We start from the raw sequence: 20,308 nt of genomic DNA on the forward strand, positions 1-20,308 counted from the left end.
TTTGGTTCTAATGTCTTTCCCCTACCATGCCTGGCATTTCGTTAGTGGTCGTTTATTCAAACTTAACATTAGATTATGATTTCCCAGAGACAAATGAATACAAAAATTATGTTTACATCATATAGCTCACAACCCTCCGAGTTGGTTCTAATCATGTAGTGACCCTATTGACATCATCCCACAGTGGGATAAATAGAACACCCAATAAAACTTTGTATAGATCTGATTTCTGGCTAAAGCTTCAATTAAAGTAAACGACCACTAGTGAAATGCCAGGAATGGTAGGGGAAAGGCAAGAGCCAGAATTCCCACATGACTGGATTCTAGGCTAAAAATGATGGCTAAGCTAACTTACGTGTAGTGCTGAATGATTATAATGCTACAACAGCACTATTTCAGCTATCCTAATAGTCTAGTTCCTATACAGTATCGTTACGGTTTTACACCTCCACTAACTACTATCCTAACAGCCATTTTACTTTTTTGAATTTTTACTGTTCAGGCTAGTTTATGGTTGTTTTCTTTGCATCATGCTTTTCATATATTTGCACATGACAAATTACTTAATATAAGTGTTCTGTTCTTGCTAGTGCACTGTGTGGGAGTAGTAGAATTACTACATAGATTAGATATAACTGTACCAAATATCTAATCAATGAGAGGAGTTTACTTGGGGAAGACTGACAAACACATGTACATATATGTGGGTGGAACAATAATGATAAGATTAATTCAGGCAAAATATTGTAGACCCTACGGTCTCATAAATCAATTTATATGTGAAAGATGGATGATATATGGGCTTGTATGAACACATTTATAGGTTCTGTATGTCATTTAGTTTACTTGTTTTAAATTTGTCAATACCTAATAATATTTTTACCTCAAATCTGAACAGTGTCAAGAACTAAGAAGTGATTTCACGACTATAAAGGGGGGGGGGGGAGGGGGGGGGGAGACATGATTATTTCATAGACTAGTCATTTTCAACACACAATACCTTAAATATGTTTGAGTGATGATGTAGTACATTTATTTTATATCTAGGAATAAAGTAGAATGTACTGTGTCATGTATTGTGCATGATGTAAAAAGAAAGATAAAAAAAAATACATGGATGGTAAAGAATTAGGACAAAAAATGAATGGCACAAAATGGAATTTAAAGTGCAAAATAAAACAAGAAAAGAACAAGAAAATTAGCTCCAATGGCATTGTAGCACAATTGTATACTTTAAGTGTTATTATTGTAAAATGCATGTGAGAACTGGATGGTCTCAATAAAACTCAACTCAAAGGGTTTCCAAAAGTTCTGACTAATTTAAAACAAAAATGTTTAAGTACACCATAATTGTACTATTGGTATGGGCAGTAACTTCATTGCTGAATCAAATTATGTCAATTATCTACTTGCCTACCCATCCATGTTGTTATTTCTGCAATATACATCACCATTTCACTACATTTGGATGGGCATGATCTTGTTGCTAGGCATATTTGCATACATAGTTGGATTATTTAATCACTTACCTACCCATCTTTGTTGCTCTCTTTGTAATATACATCATCATTTGGCTGATGCTATGGGCGTGGTCTTGTTGCTAGGCATATTTGCATACATTTTTTGAATCTTTACCCACTTGCCTACCCATCCCAGTTTTCATCTTTGCAATATAAACCATCATTTGGCTGTTGCTATGGGTGCAGTCTTGTTGCTAGGCATATGTGCATACATTTTTTGAATCTTCATTCACTTGCCTACCCATCCCTGTTATCTTTGTAATATACAGTACATCTTCATTTTATTGTTGCTAAGGGCATGTCATGGTTGCTAGGGCCAGTTGTGTCAAAATGTCTTGACAAGTAACTGCAGAATAACACCTCCAGAAACATCCCCACCAAGTTTCAGCCAAATTCACCATGTAGTTTTCGAGAAAGGGGTTTTTGTCCAAAATTTATATTTTTAGACCTAATTTGCATATTACTGATGAGATCATCCTGTTGTGAATACACTTTCATCTACACATCCCCAGATACATCCCCATTACATGTCAGCCCAATCTGCTCAGTAGTTTTGGAATGAAAGATTTTTGACCAAAATGACACATTTTTAGACCTAATTTGCACACCACTGATGGGATCATGTCATGAATAATTCTTAATCTACACACCCCTAAGAATGTTCTCAAAAAATTTCAAACAAATCTGCAAAGTAATTTTTTTGAATTTGTGATTTAAAAACCCCCCAAATATGGCATTTTTTGACCCAAATCATATACCTGTCATGCTATCATTTAGCTTTGAACAATTTCTCAACTAGACACAAGTAATGACCCACCAAATACCAAGTCAATCGGTCTTGCAGTTTTTGAGTTTAAGTCATCCACACACACACACACACACACACACACACACACACACATACACATTCACATATACATACAGACAGACAGACAGACACCGCACCACACTATAGCACTACTAAACTTTATCAATTCAGTTGTGCTAAAAACTGAATGTATAGCAAAAATTCATGAATATGCATATAGACTGCTCTAGCCTTAGTCTGATCTGAATTCCCCATTGCCTGGATTCTAGGCTATGTCTGATAAGAAAACTAGACTTTACATACTTTACAAATATTTCAATTGCCATAATTTGATGCGCTATGCTTGGTTGTTGTAAATTCTTGGACAGACAAGGTACATGTACAAGATACAGGATACATGAAAACACTATTATCTCTAATACAAAAATTACGGTGACATGGTTCCATGCATTAAACACATTACCAAAATATAGATACAATATAAAAATATACACATGGTTTATGTCTCTTAAAAACGAAATATGAACTTTGACCTGTGTAAGTCAGATATATTGATAAAACAAAGCAATGTACAGTAAACATCTTTAATAAAAAAAATCATCTAGTTTGGTTTAATATTCTGATTGAAGTGGGCACAAAACTTGATTTGGTTCCAACTGTTCTGAATTTTGGGACACGAAATCATCCTCCTGATGGTAGAAGTTCAAAGTGTTGGGACATAATGTGGCCTTTGTCATTTATCATTTTCCTAGATTTTTTCTGTACATGAGATGTAAACAATTCATTCAAATTAGTTTGCTTTTCGCCCACTACTTTACTGCACTCATTTACAATCTTGTTCAAAACATTCTTGTAGCTAGTCCTTAGACTACCAAACCAGCACAAAAAAGAAAATGTTAGAACTGATTCAATAAAACTTTGGTAGAATGTCTGCAATACCTTGGCATTTGGTTTAGGGCCTTTAGTTTTTGTAAACAGTAAACTCTAGATTGACATTTCTTGTGAATGGAATCTATGTTGGCCTTGAAATTTAACTTATCATCCAAGATTGTTCCTAAATATCAGTCACCTGTTCAACTTTAACATTGTCAATAAAAAGGTCGGGTAAAGCTTTAGGGTCCTTCCCTAAGTCGATAACCATCTGTTTCGTTTTGTAAACATTCAAATCCAAGTAGTTTTTCTTACACCAAGTAGCAAACCTATCAACTTCATTGAAGTAAGTGTGGTCGGAATTTGATGAGTAAACTAAATTGCAGAGTTATCGGAATATTTGATGAGTGGAGTTGTATCGGTACCTGAACAATCATTTGTGTAAAGTGTAAACAGCATGGGAGAGAGTACGGTGTCCTGTGGGGCACCCATAAATGCAGAACAGGAGGCCAAAATTATGCTGTGGTAGCAAACAGACTGAGAACGGTTGACAAGTAAATCTATTATCCAGAGGATGAGTTTTGGGTTAACGTTTTCAAACTTTCCAAAATCGTGCATATCAAAGTGACAGTAAAAATCATTTAGCTCATTTGCCTAATAAGTTCTTTCTTGTTCCCTTATTGGTAAGTTACATAAGTTGGACTTTGCTTTGTTCAGTCCGGTTAAATCTTCAGTCCCTTCTGTGTGTCACATATATTACCAGTTTTAAATTGCGTTTCTATTTTGTCTTTGTAAAGTTTCTTCTTGTCACGTATATCTTTGCGAAGTTTCAACTGCACACGTTTCCATCCAACACGGTCATTTGATTGGAAAGCAATCTTTTTTTTGTTCAGAGTGTTTTTCAGAGATTTTGATATCCATGGTTTGTTATTTGGGAATATTTTCTGAACGCACAGGAATGATCATATCATGACAAAATGTAATGTATTCAGAAATGGCGTCAGCTGCTTCATGTATATCGTCACTTGATTCAAAGAATAAATTCCAGTCGATACTCTCAAAACACCTTTGCTGCCGTTCTTCACTATCGAATGACCACACTTTAAATTCTCAAGTCACAACAATACAGATCAAACTTAATGACCGATAACATTTTTAGTGCATGCATGGGTAATAAAACCCATTACATATGAAGGTAATATGGTTTAGAGTTGATAAAGGGGCCACAGCTTTATGACCATTGACCTATTGTAATGTATAGCAATATACAGAATTTATCTGAGTGGACAGTGATCTTTCAGGACCATTAAGTGGCCAGGGGTACGAGACTATCACATAGTTCCAGCTTATTATTAGAGTGGCCATGGTAGCTGTCTAGACACTTTATCTTTCATATCACTGGTGACTGACAAAAACTATCCTAGACAGTAATACATGTTAAAGTACATGTATTGTTGGTATAAACATACATGTATATTACTACATGTAACTAAAATCTAGCTAGCCCAGAGCCCTGTCTTGGAAGAGCAGTAGGTTAGAAAGCCAAGTGCATGGTGGCATTTAGTCCATCATCATACTACAGACTACAGTTATCCTATATGACTGAAAGAGAAAGATGTTACACTGATATGTTACACATTCCATTAGGCATTAATACATTACCTTGTTTGTGATACAATCTACACATCTGATGGATTGACAACCATGATGTTCTCAAGGATGGTGACATTCGAAGAAAAATATGTTTTCAATAAATAATTATCAACTACAGATTACATACACATAGGATGCCCAAAGATTTGGCTGTCTGGCTCATCGTACTAGCTGGACTCAGCAGAACATAGAGGCTTCAAAGGGAGATCTGAGCAAAACCACTAGACTAAGCAGAACAATACTTTTTGGTAAAAGACATGATCAAGCCAGTTAGCCGCATCTCCGGCTAGTATATAAAGGTAAATGTTGTTTGCGAATAGTTCCATGTACATGTACCCACTGTGACGTAGTAGAACTGTACAGGTGATTTTATTTTGCTAGTATCAAAATAGGTGGGATACAGTTTGGATTATGCATTACGCTTTGCCAGGAGTTGGAATGAAAAATTGATATCAAAGTGAGTGAACGACAAATAAACAGTTTGTTTATATATAGTAGAAATACACAGTAGTCTACAGGCTATCCATGAAATGTCATTTGTAAGGGTGGTACTTATAGTGAAAACAGAAAGATTTAGCTACTGAATACTTCAACTTTTAACCATATATCACAGACAGCTGATCCTTACTTACCCCCCCCCAATAATAAATTTGTCTTAAATATTTTGTTTTCCTCAATTTCAATTTTTTGCATATTATTTACATTTTCAGTTATAACATTTCTATTTTGTTTTCATTTTGTTTCCATTTATGCATTCTACATTTCATGTGCATGTCATCTTTTTCATTAATATATAATTTTATAAATTTTACTCTATGAAATCATTTTAGTATTTTATGCCTAAAGGATTTATTTCAAATGGCACTGCCTTTAATATTCCTTTGTGCTCTACATCCATTTGACTGATTTCTAACAGTAATCTTAATTAAGGCCCATTATGGTGCAAACGTAATGAAACAACTGCAGCTGTTTTTGTATGCAATTACTCCAAACATCACAAAAGGTGGATGTATACAAAGTACACATCAGATTGTAGAAATGTGCAACACAGTTCCCCTAACTGCTCCAGTACAGCAAACTGAATTGATTCAAATCCATTGCTAACATTTCATGTTGGGACATAAACTGATTTCGAAACGGTTTAACTGAATCAAATTGAATTCGAAATCGATTCATATTTCATATGAGGACAGGGCTTATATTTGTTGAGAATGAACAAGGATATCCATTTTGTATACATGTAATATGTCTATGAGATAAGTGTTAAACATTAGCATAGCAGAAATTACAGACACTTTTTGAATGAAATTTATCTTTTTTTCAAAATCAATAAAGGAAAGAATAAACTCACAATTTCTTGGAAAATACATGTAATTGTTAATGCTTCCAAGAATCAAATTGGACAGAGAAATATAGTCACTTTGGGATGATTTTTTAAGCAATTGTAATTTCTTTCTCCAAATAATTCTATCAATAATTATAACTGTTGCAGTTTCAATTCAGATATTACGCTCAGCATAGACATTGTGGTGAGTATATATAAATTCACTACTGAACCTGACCAACACAACAATCTCTATTGAGTTTCCACTAACAAACTGCTATTTTGGATACCATTAACATAGTTCAATTTTAATTTGCAAAAGACTTAATTCACTACAAAAACCATCAAAAGAAGCAGAACAAAAAAACCTTTCACAGACCTAATGAATCTAATGGATTGTTGCTCCTGTACAGAAAGTGTTCTTTTGTTTGAGAGTTCAGTCCATGCATTAAGCAGCTTACAATCTCTCCATGTACAACATTGTACATCAAATTGATCTGTGGTATTTTCCATCTTGATAAGCTGACTTTCTCTGGAGTCACTTCTGTCCTTACTCTCGTGAACACATTTGTACAGACAATACATGTCTTGTAGATCAGATGCAATGTAAAGTTCAAAATGTTGATAAATTATGCACATTATTTTATTTTATTTACATGTCTGGTACAATCTATATAAATGTAGATAAAAAAATAAATGTATGTGTTTCAGATGACACAATTTTTTACATTATTTTTTCTATTGACCCAAAATTATTTTCATTATAATTCTATCATTGTGATGAGATTTTCATAATTATCACTCCTCTGTGCTTCAATTGACAGACTTATAATTATCAAATCTCAATTTAGTTGATTGAATTATTTAAAAATGTTTTATGGATGATGCTGTTCACCATTTTGGTTTATACTGCTATACTGTAATCATTTATTTCATATCAACAAACTTACAAAGTGACATTTTATTTATTTTCTACGGCTATCATATGCTTTAAGTTCTAGGCATAAGGTCTCTGAACATCTTTTTATGCTTATAATAATGGAGGCTTGTTGTTGTTGTTGTTGTTGTTGTTGTTGTTGTTGTTGTTGTTGTTGCTGTAATGTATAGACTTAATCTGGATAGTATACACCCTGAGGTATTGACAATGGCATAAACATGATGAAAAAAAACATCAAGTGTGGATGCCACAATTACTTTACATCTCAATAGTGAATGTAGTCACTTTTATAGGAATGGTTAATTTGAATCAATTGCAATGTTGGTTGAACCATGAACAATATACTAGTATTTCCCATTTTACACTTTGTGTATGCCAGTCGTACAACTGTTTTATGTGTACAGCTATTACACATGTACCTGTATTAAATTATCAGTACAGACATGTACAATGTACATACACATGAAAGTCATGATGTCTAACAAGATTGCCCATTAAACACTCCAGTAAAAGCTCATATATTGCAGTGTTAAATCCCTTGAAATATAGTGAAATATAGTGAAAACCTGTACATACTGTAAGAGCTGTTTATACATCATAAAACTCCCTTTATCACCCCCCACCACCACCACCACCACCACCACCACCACCACCACCACCACCACCACCATAGGATAATGAAAAATGCACATCATCCTGGTTGGAGTCAGGGTGTTCCTCCTCACCCATATGCATATCAAGTGACTACCTGCATACAATCACAGCCATGTATCACTACAATTGCTTTACAATGTATATAGAACTTGAGAAGATTACTGTAGCAGCAACATGATAGCCCAGAGACTAGTCTAGGTCTTATTATCTCTAGCTATCCAAATAGCTGGAGATAGTCAGACCACAGTCTCTATTAGTACATGCCACCGCCAATGAGCCCACAGATATATAATGCAAATTAAGGAATTTACAAATCCTACTAGTAAAACTCAAACACCTTCAATCTCTTCTGCTGATTGGATAAAACATTTTTCAACATTATATAATAATAGCAGTGTCAACAACAGTTCTAAGTGTGATGTGGAAGTTGATAACCCACTCAAAAGTGACCAAACTTTCACTGGTATTTCTGATCTTGACAGGGAAATCAGCTCTCAAGAAATTGTTAGTGCTATCAAGAAAACTAAAACTGGTAGATCACCAGGTCCAGATATGATAACTAATGATATGATTAAATGTTTTACACCTACATTATTATTGTGTTTACATAAACTTTTCAATCAGATTTTATCAAGTTGTACTTTTCCAGTCCATTGGAATACCACTGCAGTTACCTTGTACCACTTTTTAAATCAGGAAATGTTTCTGATGCAACAGAGGAATATCTCTGTCATGCTGTATCTCAAACATTTTCATTCCTATTCTTCATGATAGATTACAAACTTATCTTGATGATAAAAATTTCTTTCAAGAATCTCAATTTGGATTCAGAAAAAACAGACGTACAATTGATGGTATATTTATTCTTAAATCATTAACAAACCTGGCAAGTCATCCTACCTGTATGCCTGCTTTGTTGATTTGTGAAAAGCATTTGACATGTATGGCATGGCCTAAAGGTTTACTAAATAAACAAGTCATTGAGAATGACATAGTCCCCGCTATGATTGGCTTTTAAGGAATTATCACAACTCTGATCACGCAACAACACTTGTGAACCTAAATCAAAGAGACTTAGATATGTTGTGTCTGCTTGTTGGACATGGAACATGCCTACAACAATAAAGGATTGGTCGGGTATGGGGGATCATATCACGATGAAAATGGATATGCACATGTATGTCATAGAACACTGTCCTAGTACCAACTTTGAATGTGATCTGTTCAAGTATGTCTGAGTTATGGCTTTGGACATGGAAAATTCACAAACAAAATGGCTGCCAGGCAGCCATATTGGATCGTATCACGACGAAAATGGATATGCACATGTATGTCATAGAACACTGTCCTAATGCCAACTTTGAATGAGATCTGTTCAAGCATGTCTGAGTTATGGCTTTAGACAGGGTAAATTTGCAAACAAAATGGCTGCTAGGTGGCCATATTGGATCGTATCAATCATGAAACAAATTGACGTGCATATGTATGCCCCTGTACCAAGTTTGAAAAAAATTGGTTCAGGCATCTCCAAGAAACGGCTGCGGACGGACGGACGGACGGACGGACGGACAGACGGAACCCAATCCATAAGTCCTCGTCCCGGACTTCGTCCGGCGGGGACTAATTATTAAAAGCGTGAGTTACCGGAAATTTTTAAAACTTGATAAAATCTATGTATGCTGCTACTATATTGTATCTGCATATCATTGACCATAAATGATGTTCTTGTATGACATCGTGTCAAATAAAATATACTCTACTCTACTCTATTCTATATGAGAGACTTGCCATGTTCTCACAATCTCTAGGTATCCAAACAGCTGGCGATACTCAGACCAGTCTCTGCACATGCCACCACCAACTGGCCCACATACACAATCTCTAGCTATCCAAATAGCTGGGGATAGTCAGACCACAGTCTCTGCACAGAAAAAATGTATGAGAGACTTGCCATATTCTTAAACCATCTCCAGCTATCCAAATAGCTGGAAATAGTCAGACCACAGTCTCTGTACATGCCACCACCAACTGGCCCACATACATAATCTCTAGCTATCCAAATAGCTGGAGATACTCAGACCACAGTCTCTGTACATGCCACCACCAACCAGCCCACATACATAATCTCTAGCTATCCAAATAGCTGGAGATAGTCAGACCACAGTCTCTGTACATGCCACCACCAAGCGACCCACATACAGATGATTAATGGTTGTCGGTGGTCGAGTGGTTAAACCATCCGCCTCTTACCAATGCGGTCAGGGTTCGAACCCCGTACAGGGCTTGATTAAATTTCCCTACTGTAAGTAAGAAGAGTGTCGTTCAGTTTGACTCTGCCGAACAACGCAGGTTTCCTCCGGGTACTCCGGTTTCCTCCTGCATTAACACTGAACCCGTGGGGGATGGCCCTCACTGGACTTCTTGGGAGACAAGCGTTCAATGCTTAAAGAACTATCCAGTATAAATAAAGATTATTATTATTATTATACACAATCTCTAGCTAGCCAAATAGCTGGAGATAGTCAGACAATTCTCTGTACATGCCACCATGCACCAACGAGCCCACAGACAATCTCTAGCTATCCAAATAGCTGGAGATACTTAGACCACAGTCTCTCTACATGCCACCACCAACCAGCCCGTAGTCAATCTCTAGCTATCCAAATAGCTCGAGATACTCAGACCACAGTCTCTGTACATGCCACCACCAACCAGCCCACCTACACAATCTCTAGCTATCCAAATACCTAGAGATACATGTAGTCAGACCGCAGTCTCTGTACATGCCACCATGCACCAACCAGCACACAGACAATCTCTAGCTATCCAAATAGCTGGAGATAGTCAGATCTGTCGACCACAGTCTCTGCACAGATATATGAGAGACTTGCCATATTCTTACCATCTCCAGCTATCCAAATAGCTGGAGATAGTCAGACCACAGTCTCTGTACAGATATATGAGAGACTCAATTGCCATGGTCTTACAATCTCTAGTAGCTGGAGATAGTCAGACCACAGTCTCTGTACATGCCACCACCAACCAGCCCACAGTCAATCTCTAGCTATCAAAATAGCTGGAGATAGTCAGATCAAAGTCTGTACATGCAACGACCAACCAGCCCACAGACAACCATGTATAAAATCAGAAGCACTTACATTCACATGTCAACAAATGTAAGTCATGATGTGTAACAAGATTGCCAAATGAAGTGCTCCAGTTACATTACATTACATCTACTGTAACAGCATTTCAAATAGTTTAAACAACACTGTACATTCTCTATCAACATACATTGTAGTAACAAACCAGAGCATATTTTTCCACTGACCCAATGACCAAAAAAATTATAGCTGATACATAGTTACTTATCACTGCATATGTTTATCATTGCCGCAAGGAGGCCTGTGGTGTCTTACAATGAAGATTCTTTTGAGCTGTTTATCAGTAGAATTCCTTAGAATTTGAGATATACAAAATAATGTAGTTACAATAGCAAGTAGACTACTCAAACCATGTACATGACACTTTGTCTTCAAATTTTATAATTACTACATGCTATTAAATGTTATAGGTATGGAACTTGGAATTTTAAGGGTCAACAAGTTGTCAGCACATTTTACGTCTTTTTTGAACCTAGCATGACAGGAATACTTACATGTACACACTTCAAGGCATATCATCTCATATTTGCTTTACGTTTAAATGATGAAAAATATTGGAAAATACAAAATGATAACAGATATAATTGTGTTTGCATTGCAAATATTACATTTACTGTTAATTTTGCATAATAATTTTTTTTCAAGTTGCAGCTTATGTTCAGATGAGGCTCCATTCCTTGCTATTACACATATTTGTATGCTAAATCAATCAACACAAGGATGCACAATGTTTATTTTTTTATATCTATATTTAATTTTGTTTGTTTCCTTTATTGTTTGTTTTTTGTATTTAAAAGATTTTTATTGGAGCTTAAAAAGTTATACATAACAGGTCTTTACAGTATCTGGATAAAACACAAAATGATTGCATTACTGAAATTAAAACTTAAGTTTTCTATTCACTATTTAATGCTGGGTCTTGGCCAATATGTTTTAGATAACTTCCCTATTTCTTTATGTGCGAGTTGAGCTTATGTCTCCTATTTGCAATGTTATACTCGATTTTCTGTATTGATTGTACATAAATCTCATTTGCTCTAAAGGCCAATGTCTCTTTCTTACATCAACAGATGTAGATATATCTCTTGCCAAGCAGTATAAGAAATTCCTTGATTGTTACTCTTTTATGTTTTAAACTTGAGCAGCTACCTGTCAGGTATACATACACGATGTACAACGCCTTGGTATTTTAATTAAATGCATTAACAGGTTGCACAATACTTTGTTTTTTACGTTTATCATTTTCCTTATAATTTCAGTTACTTTTGTTTTCTTTGACCTTGTTTGACTATCCTGTGTCTGGGCTCTCTTGAATCATCAGCATAATCTGAATAACTTGTACACAGATATAATTGTTGAGATCTTGGTGACCCATCACACAGTCAATTGATAAAAAAAACACAATTGACAACATAATGAAATGGGTATGCCTGGCGGTGTTTAGGAACATCAATGTGCACACTGTACCAATGCTGTCAGACTCACTCTTTGACTAAAGAATAACAATTACACAACATACCTGCAGCACTTTGTATACAGAGTGATTGGTTGACTTCCTGGCCTTTGTCATCTAGACATGCGACTGAACGACTTCGTTGCCCGACGAAACATGTGGAATTACTGCCATGGGAACTGCCATTTATCTGGGGAGACAATCCACAAAGACTTGTTTGAAAAATCAGAATACGGATTGCATTGGGCACCATTTAGTCCCCATTATGCCTTGCAAATGGACAGTCATCAAGGGCTTAATGGTACCATTTGCATTAAGTAAGTCATTTGCAAATGAGCAGCTTTGATGTGTTCAGCAAATTTCGGGGTTTTTTTGTGCAATGTTACACATGTACATTGTATATACTAAAAGCTTTGATTAATTATGACCCATCTGTCATATATGCAGCTAGATTGACCTAGTTTACTTCATATAGAAGCTGGTTATAGAGTCTCCTGGAATATATCCAAATGGGTGAAAATGAATGTATGGCTCGAAAAAACATAAAAAAGCTGACCTCAAAAACATGCCTGGGGAATAATTCACAAAGAATGCATTATTTAAAAAAAAATATCTTGCTTTAAACTACTTGCTACCACCAGTGTGCCCTCTAAGCCAATTTGATGCGCCACTCACACACAATTTCTAGTGATGCACCAAACTTTGGTGTTCCCCTATCTCTTACCATGTGGTGACACAAGAAATGGCAGTTTTCCTCAGACTCACAACAAAATTTGGTTATAGTAGAGAGCACACTGCTTGCTACTCAACAATGCAAGCGTAAAGGGAGTTTGTGCCATTTGAGAGAGAGAGAGAGAGAGAGAGAGAGAGAGAGAGAGAGAGAGAGAGAGAGAGAGAGAGAGAGAGAGAGAGAGAGAGAGAGAGAGAGAGAGAGAGAGAGAGAGAGAGAGAGAGAGAGAGAGAGAGAGAGAGAGAGAGAGAGAGAGAGAGAGAGAGAGAGAGAGAGAGAGAGAGAGAGAGAGAACAGATATCGGCAATGGCGTTGTAGCACAACTGTACAGTTTTTAAAATGTTTATCCATATGCTAGTCCATGCTAACACTAGGCGTTCATTTGCTGAATGACTATCCAGTTGCCTATCCAACCATGTTGCTACCTTTGCGATATATGCGATCATTTGACTGTTGCTATGGGCGTGGTCATGTTGCTAGATATATTTCCATAAATTTTTGAATGTTTTTGTTCACTTGTGCATGAATTCCTGATATTATCTTTGCAATATACATGATCATTTGGCAGTTGCTATGGGCATGGTCTTGTTCCTAGGCACATATGCCTACATTTTTTTGAATGTTTATTCATTTGTCTTTCAATTCCTGTAATCTCTGCAATATATGTGATCATTTGACTGTTGCTATGGGCGTGGTCATGTTGCTAGATATATTTCCATAAATTTTTGAATGTTTTTGTTCACTTGTGCATGAATTCCTGATATTATCTTTGCAATATACGTGATCATTTGGCAGTTGCTATGGGCATGGTCTTGTTCCTAGGCACATATGCCTACATTTTTTTGAATGTTTATTCATTTGTCTTTCAATTCCTGTAATCTCTGCAATATATGTGATTATTTGGCTGTTGCTATGGACGTGGGTCTTTTAGCGAGGCACATTTGCATACATTTTTTGAATGTTTATTCATTTGTCTTTCAATTCCTGTTGTTATCTTTGCACTATAAGTGATTATTGAAAAATAAATTAAATCCAATGTAAATTTTCAGTAAATTTCAGTCCAATCTGCTCAGTAGTTTTGGAATTAAAGACTTTTGACCAAAAGACACCATTTTTAGCCCTAATTTGCATATTACTGATGGGATCATCATGTTGTGAACAATTCTTAATTTAAACACCTCTAAGAATGTTCCCACCAATTTTTTCACACCGATTTGCCCTGTAGTTTTTGAGTTTAAGTTTTTTGACCAAAAATCACATTTTTGACCCAAATCACACACCAGTGGTAAGATCATTTTGATTTGAACAATTTCCTAACTAAACACCAGAGGTAATATACCCACCAAATATCATGGCAATCGGTCCTGACTTTAAGTTATTTACACACACACACACACATCCACACAGACAGACAGACACTTAGCGATGCCTATAGCACTACTGAACCTTATCATTTCAGTAAGTGCTAAAAATGGTGGTGCAAATTGCATGGGTAACAACAATGATGGATTGGCGTGTGGATTAACACAGTTGTGCTATAACACCATTGGTGGAATTTTTTTTCTCCATCATGTTGAACAAAGCCTCCTACTCCTATGCAACCAACTCAGTGATACAAAACACCTCTTTACTTGCTCTGATATTGATTATAATCTTTTCCTCAAAGGAGATGGCTTCCATTACTACACTAATGGAACACTTGTTTTTTCACATTTTTAAGCACCTTTCCTTAAAATCAATCCAAAAAATATTCCACACACCCAGTACGGATGTGAGCAATTTTTGATGGAAGTAATTACTACAATTAATTTAATTTGTAATTCTGGACTAAAATGGGGCTAATAATAATTAGATTTGCCCCAAAATTCACTCTATAGCATTCAGAGTCCTGGCAACAGCAGGTTGATTGGATAAAATTTCCTGGTTTCCCTGCCTTTTTCTGGCACTGAATGACTGTCTTTGATAATAAGATGAGTGTTAACAATCAATGATGACAATCAATAGTATTAAGAAAAATTGGTGTGCATTGAAAAAGTTGAACATCAGCTGAGCGAAGTTTAGTTGTCATAAATTAATGTTGCAAAGTTTAGCGAAAAGGATATCGATTTCAAGTTTTTCTGATATGAGCGCAGTAGTACTGACTGTGGTGAGTGTCCGTGGAACACATATCGCTGACCTGTTGATAGCATTATTTGCTGACGGGTATTAAACTAAAATATACGGAACAACTCGAAACTCTCGATTTTATTTGCCACACAGCTTTCATGAAATTAAAGACTGATTTTTGTGAAAGCAAATGCTAGGTCAGTCTGTATGTATTACGTGTAATTTACTTACAGAATAACGAAGTTAGAGGTCTGAATTTATGTAGGTGTACATGGTAAAATGTGCCGTTTTACAAATTACTAGTACAATGGTTTTCTTAATGAGTTTTAACAACATAGTCAGCGATAGCACATCATTTTCCAGAAATGAATTTAAAAAATGACAAATCTAAAACCAAGAGATTTTTACAAAACCCCTTTGGTCTCTATTTATGAATTTTCAGACCGAATGGTGCACATTTTAAAAAAGTTGAACGTGAGCGAAGTTCAGTTGTCATAAAAGAACACGGCCATTGTTTTTCTATGGGAAATCTGACATAGTATTTGGAATTAAATGTCAAATTCGCATTCTTACAATCGCTTGATTTAATTTTTTTTTATCTTCGCGTTACTTGCGATAAAATTTTGAGATTTTAAGTTGTTTGAATCTCTTCTAAAATTGTATGGTTTTGATTTGATTTGATCACAATCGAAAATGCGATGTCATTGTGCTGGCATACCATAAAGTTAACGTGACCTGTGTCATAATCTTCTGCTGCTGTAAAACACTGTAAGAATATTGTTTCATTTATTACAAATTGTACTTTCATGAATAGCCGATAACATGTAATAATATATTAATCCGAATGCAAAACGTACCTGAAATTATGAAATGTATGGCATACATGCGGAGTGCACGTGATATAGGTCATTCCAGGCATGATGATATTGTTGCACTGTGTAACATTGTATCACATTCACAAGGTGCTTACGTGTGCATCTGCACAGCGCGTGCGTACTAAAACAACGGAAATAAAAGGTCACAACCTTGATGGTGACACATCTGTAAAATTATGGATAATTTATCAATATTCCCTTAAAAATGGAAGGTATAGAAGGCTACTCATCCTCAACTATATCCAGCGGCATTGTATTCAATCATAACGCAACTAACAGTTTCCTTGAATGCAACTTTGGATGGATATTTTGGTACACGAGTGTCAATGTTCACCGGACATTATTACTCAAAAACCTACAATGTTACATTGCTTATCCATCATGATCATGTCATATATTCAACTGAAGTTTATGAACTACGTGTGCATATATATATATATATATATATATATATATATATATATATATATATATATATATATATATATATATATATATATATATATATATATATATATATATATATAATATAACTCGGTGAGTATCAATCTGCTAAGACAGTGCTCTATACCGCAGTGGCAAAGCGTAATAATATGCAAATAATGCATAATATGGTGATTTAGGTTACCATGGCAACAGATGTTCCTAAAATGATAACTATTTTTGAACTTAGCATAACAAACTACCCCATATAGGGTGGTCAATATGCAAATAACGTATGTTATAATTAAATTTATCATGATATTTTCCAGATATGTAGGTGTTTAACGAAAACATTTTTTAGTCTACTCTATATTTTCATGGAAACAGCTGTCCTATTTTAGGCAATTTGCGTTACAACAGATAGCCCCATCTCATACACTCAAAAACAAGGAAAATTTTTCATTAATTTTTCCATGTTTGATGTCAAATTTTGGAAAAATCATCCACACGTTATGGTGATTTTGGTTACCATGTAAACGGATGTTAATAAAATGACCCCTTTTTCCAAACTCAGCATACAAAACTACCCCAGGTAGGGTGGTTAATATTCAAATAAACTCATTTATTATAAAAAATTATGATTTCTATATAATATTTATTTAATTATTTGATTATTATCATTATTATTATTATTACAAGGAAATTTTTTCATTAATTTTCATTTCTTTCCATGTTTTTGGTCAAATTTTGGAAAAACCATCCACTTATTATGGTGATTTTGGTTGTCATGGCAATGGATGTTAATAAAATGACCCCTTTTTTGAACTCAGCATAAAAAACTACCCCGGTAGGGTGGTTAATATTCAAATAAACTTGATTATTACAAAAATTATTATCAATTTATAATATTGTTATCAGAATCAGTTATTTAACACCATAAACAGGCTATAGTTAAGGTTTCCAAACATGGTCTACCACATTTTGGTTAGGGTCTAAAAAAAATAAGTGTTTGGTTGTGGTTACCCGACCCCACCTACATGTAGCTTTTCATTGCCGACCCTAATTTTCTTTTATATGTATTCGAGGAAAAAAATAATAAAATCGCAAAAAATTTGTGAAGTCTCATCAACTTAAAAAGACAAAATAAAACTGTTCTTCAAATCTGTAATGGCTGTACATCTGATAGGAAGAAATGTATGACACAGAGACCATTTGGAAAACAATGGAAAACCTGCACTAGACACTCACACAGAAAAAAATATATATAATAAAATAAAGTAAAAAATCTACCTACTCCACCTATTCTAAAATTGAGCGTAATCAGAACCACACAATTTTTTTTATTAGGCCTTACTAACCTCACTAAATGAACGGTGGAACATTTAACCTGGAGTGATTTTTACCTACTTACCAACCTTACAAATACATAGATCATAAATGTAATTCATTGAATAACATGTCTACACTATATATAGCCTAGAAGCTTGTTATTGGCTTTTCAATCTAGCTGACTGTAGTTTAGGATTGCTACACAATTGTCTGGGCTACACTACACCCAGGGCTCTGACTACACCTAAACCATTTCACATTTTGTGTAAATACTATTGTAATTATTAAATGTACATTGCATGCATATCAATGGTCACTACTGTTGCACATCATGTAAAATAACTAAACTTTCATTTTTCATGGAAAAAAAATTCTGAAATGTTGTTTCACTTTATTGAAGATATATAAGGAAATTACAACATGTAAAATGTTGACAGGTGACACAGAGGTGAAAATTAACACTGCTTTAGGTTATGTCTTCCACTTTTATTTATAGTTACTGAGTTAGGAGGTGAAGGACTAAGACTCTGAGACAACAACTATCAGTTATATGTGTAATAATACTCCAGTCTCTGCATTGATTGTATTTTCACTATTCCCAATTGCTTTTCACTGAAATCCTACACCTACATGTTCACTAGTCTCCCATAATCTCTGCTGACACCACTATAAACAATATGTCCCAATTGAACCCTGTAAAACAGAGCGGGGAATTCCTGGAGTTTTTTTTGGAACCAACCCAACTTCAGTTCAAAATTCCAATCATTTGCTAAAGCTGATAGCCAACTACGGTCAATAAGTCAAAGTCCCAAACTGTGTGCTGATCGAAACACACAAAAGGTCTTTTCAAATTTTAATGTCTTCATAATTCATCCTACATTAATTCTTCATAATACAAACATTTTTTGTATGTTATATCCGAATATTTAACTTTTTTTTTAAATGATGAAACTTTAAAAAGTTAAACTGTACGTTTTGTTTGATATGTCAGTAGTTCAGAAAAACACATTGTTTCAAACAAACAGCACATTTGTAGGAAGTCCTTCAATAGAAGCCAACTACATGTTTCAGTATTGATCATTCCACAGTGAACAAAAGAGTTAGACATGTTAGATAGTAAAACAAAAACTGAGGTATCTGAGGAATTCGACTAGATGCACTCATCCATTGAACAGTGTACAGTGTGGGAATGATACAGAAACTGAGAGAGAGAAAGTCAAAACATTTTTTTTCACAGATTTCCAATATCAACACTATCTATCACATGCAAAAAACCTCACCTTTCGACAACTAGTCCATGGACCAATTTTCCAGGTATAGATAGGTTCAGGACAAGGTGTTAAACTAGAACATGCGTTAAACTCCGAAAGTTCCCCACACGCTTTCCCCTTGTTCACTGCCAGTCGTAAAATTCGTCTGCTTCGAAATGTTGTAGCTTGTCCACAAGTTGCGCTACAATCCGACCATCTTGACCAAGCACTCGTGACACAATCTTCTGAACAATTTGAACAACGTTGTGAACTTTCGGGTTTATCATTTTGGCCCAATTTCTGGCAATAGTAAGTGGGTACACGTATTCCATCCTCAGCTCGTATACAGTGTATCTGTCGAGTTCTGTAGCAGCGATCTTGACAGCATTCGTCAGATTTCAAAAATCCACAGTCACTCCACGAAGAAGATGACCAAAGGAAAACTTCTGAACCAGGAAATATGAAGTACGGGTTGACGTTTCCTTCATTTGTGTCAAAGCTTTGTGCTTTAACTTGTACGCACGAAAGTAAAGTACATAAGCAGCAAACTGCGAAAATAAAGTTCACCATTTCTGGTTTTCTTCTATCCGTTGTCATGATTTACGTGTTGTCAGCACTCACGGAGACTACAATCGCGCTATGAAAAATTGCGTGTCTGGATTTGCAGACTACAAGTTACACAGCTGAAGTGCGAAGAGGGTCAACAAAATCATATACGTAGATAGTCTCCTAGCACGCAAGGAAATTAATCCAGACTCTATCAAGACTTGATATGATAACACTCTGCTGTAACCGTACTTCAAACGTGTGTTGGAGACTCTTGTGTAAATAAATTGTACGAGTTCGAAGGTGCAGTGTCGAGTTAATGATTCAATCCGACTGGCGCGTTGACTGGATGGACTCACATTTCTTTCTTTACAGTTGCAAATCTCCCTTGTCTGTCTTCACGACTTCCTACATATTTCCTTTGCGGTAAAGCTCTACATTAAATGATGGTTACGCTGGTCGCCCACACAAATTCTCATGTTGTACTTGCCAACACACACTTCTTACATTGATCATGATGTGATTCATTCAATCACTTCATCCAAGTTGACCTTTGACTCCCTACGACAAATGCATCAGACGCGAAGTTCCCATGATTCAGTAGCAGGGACTTGGAATATTGTACATTTGTTCACAAATTTTTTGTTTGTCAATTTTATTATGTAT

General features: G+C 35.4%; 1 protein-coding gene across 1 annotated transcript in view; it reads right to left on the minus strand.

Annotated features, from left to right (window-relative positions):
• Positions 1 to 19,693, minus strand: part of LOC144434449 (thrombospondin type-1 domain-containing protein 7A-like) — an 80,628-nt gene extending 60,935 nt beyond the window's left edge. The window contains exons 1-2 of the mRNA XM_078122897.1: positions 19,127 to 19,693; positions 12,450 to 12,573 (exon numbers count right to left, since the gene is read on the minus strand). Of these exons, the coding sequence (XP_077979023.1) occupies positions 12,450 to 12,573; positions 19,127 to 19,693 (691 nt within the window). The remainder of the gene's footprint in view (positions 1 to 12,449; positions 12,574 to 19,126) is intronic.
• Between the last annotated feature and the right edge of the window lie 615 nt (positions 19,694 to 20,308).

This window comes from Glandiceps talaboti, chromosome 4 (genome assembly GCF_964340395.1).
Source record: "Glandiceps talaboti chromosome 4, keGlaTala1.1, whole genome shotgun sequence".
Lineage (NCBI taxonomy): Eukaryota > Metazoa > Hemichordata > Enteropneusta > Spengelidae > Glandiceps > Glandiceps talaboti.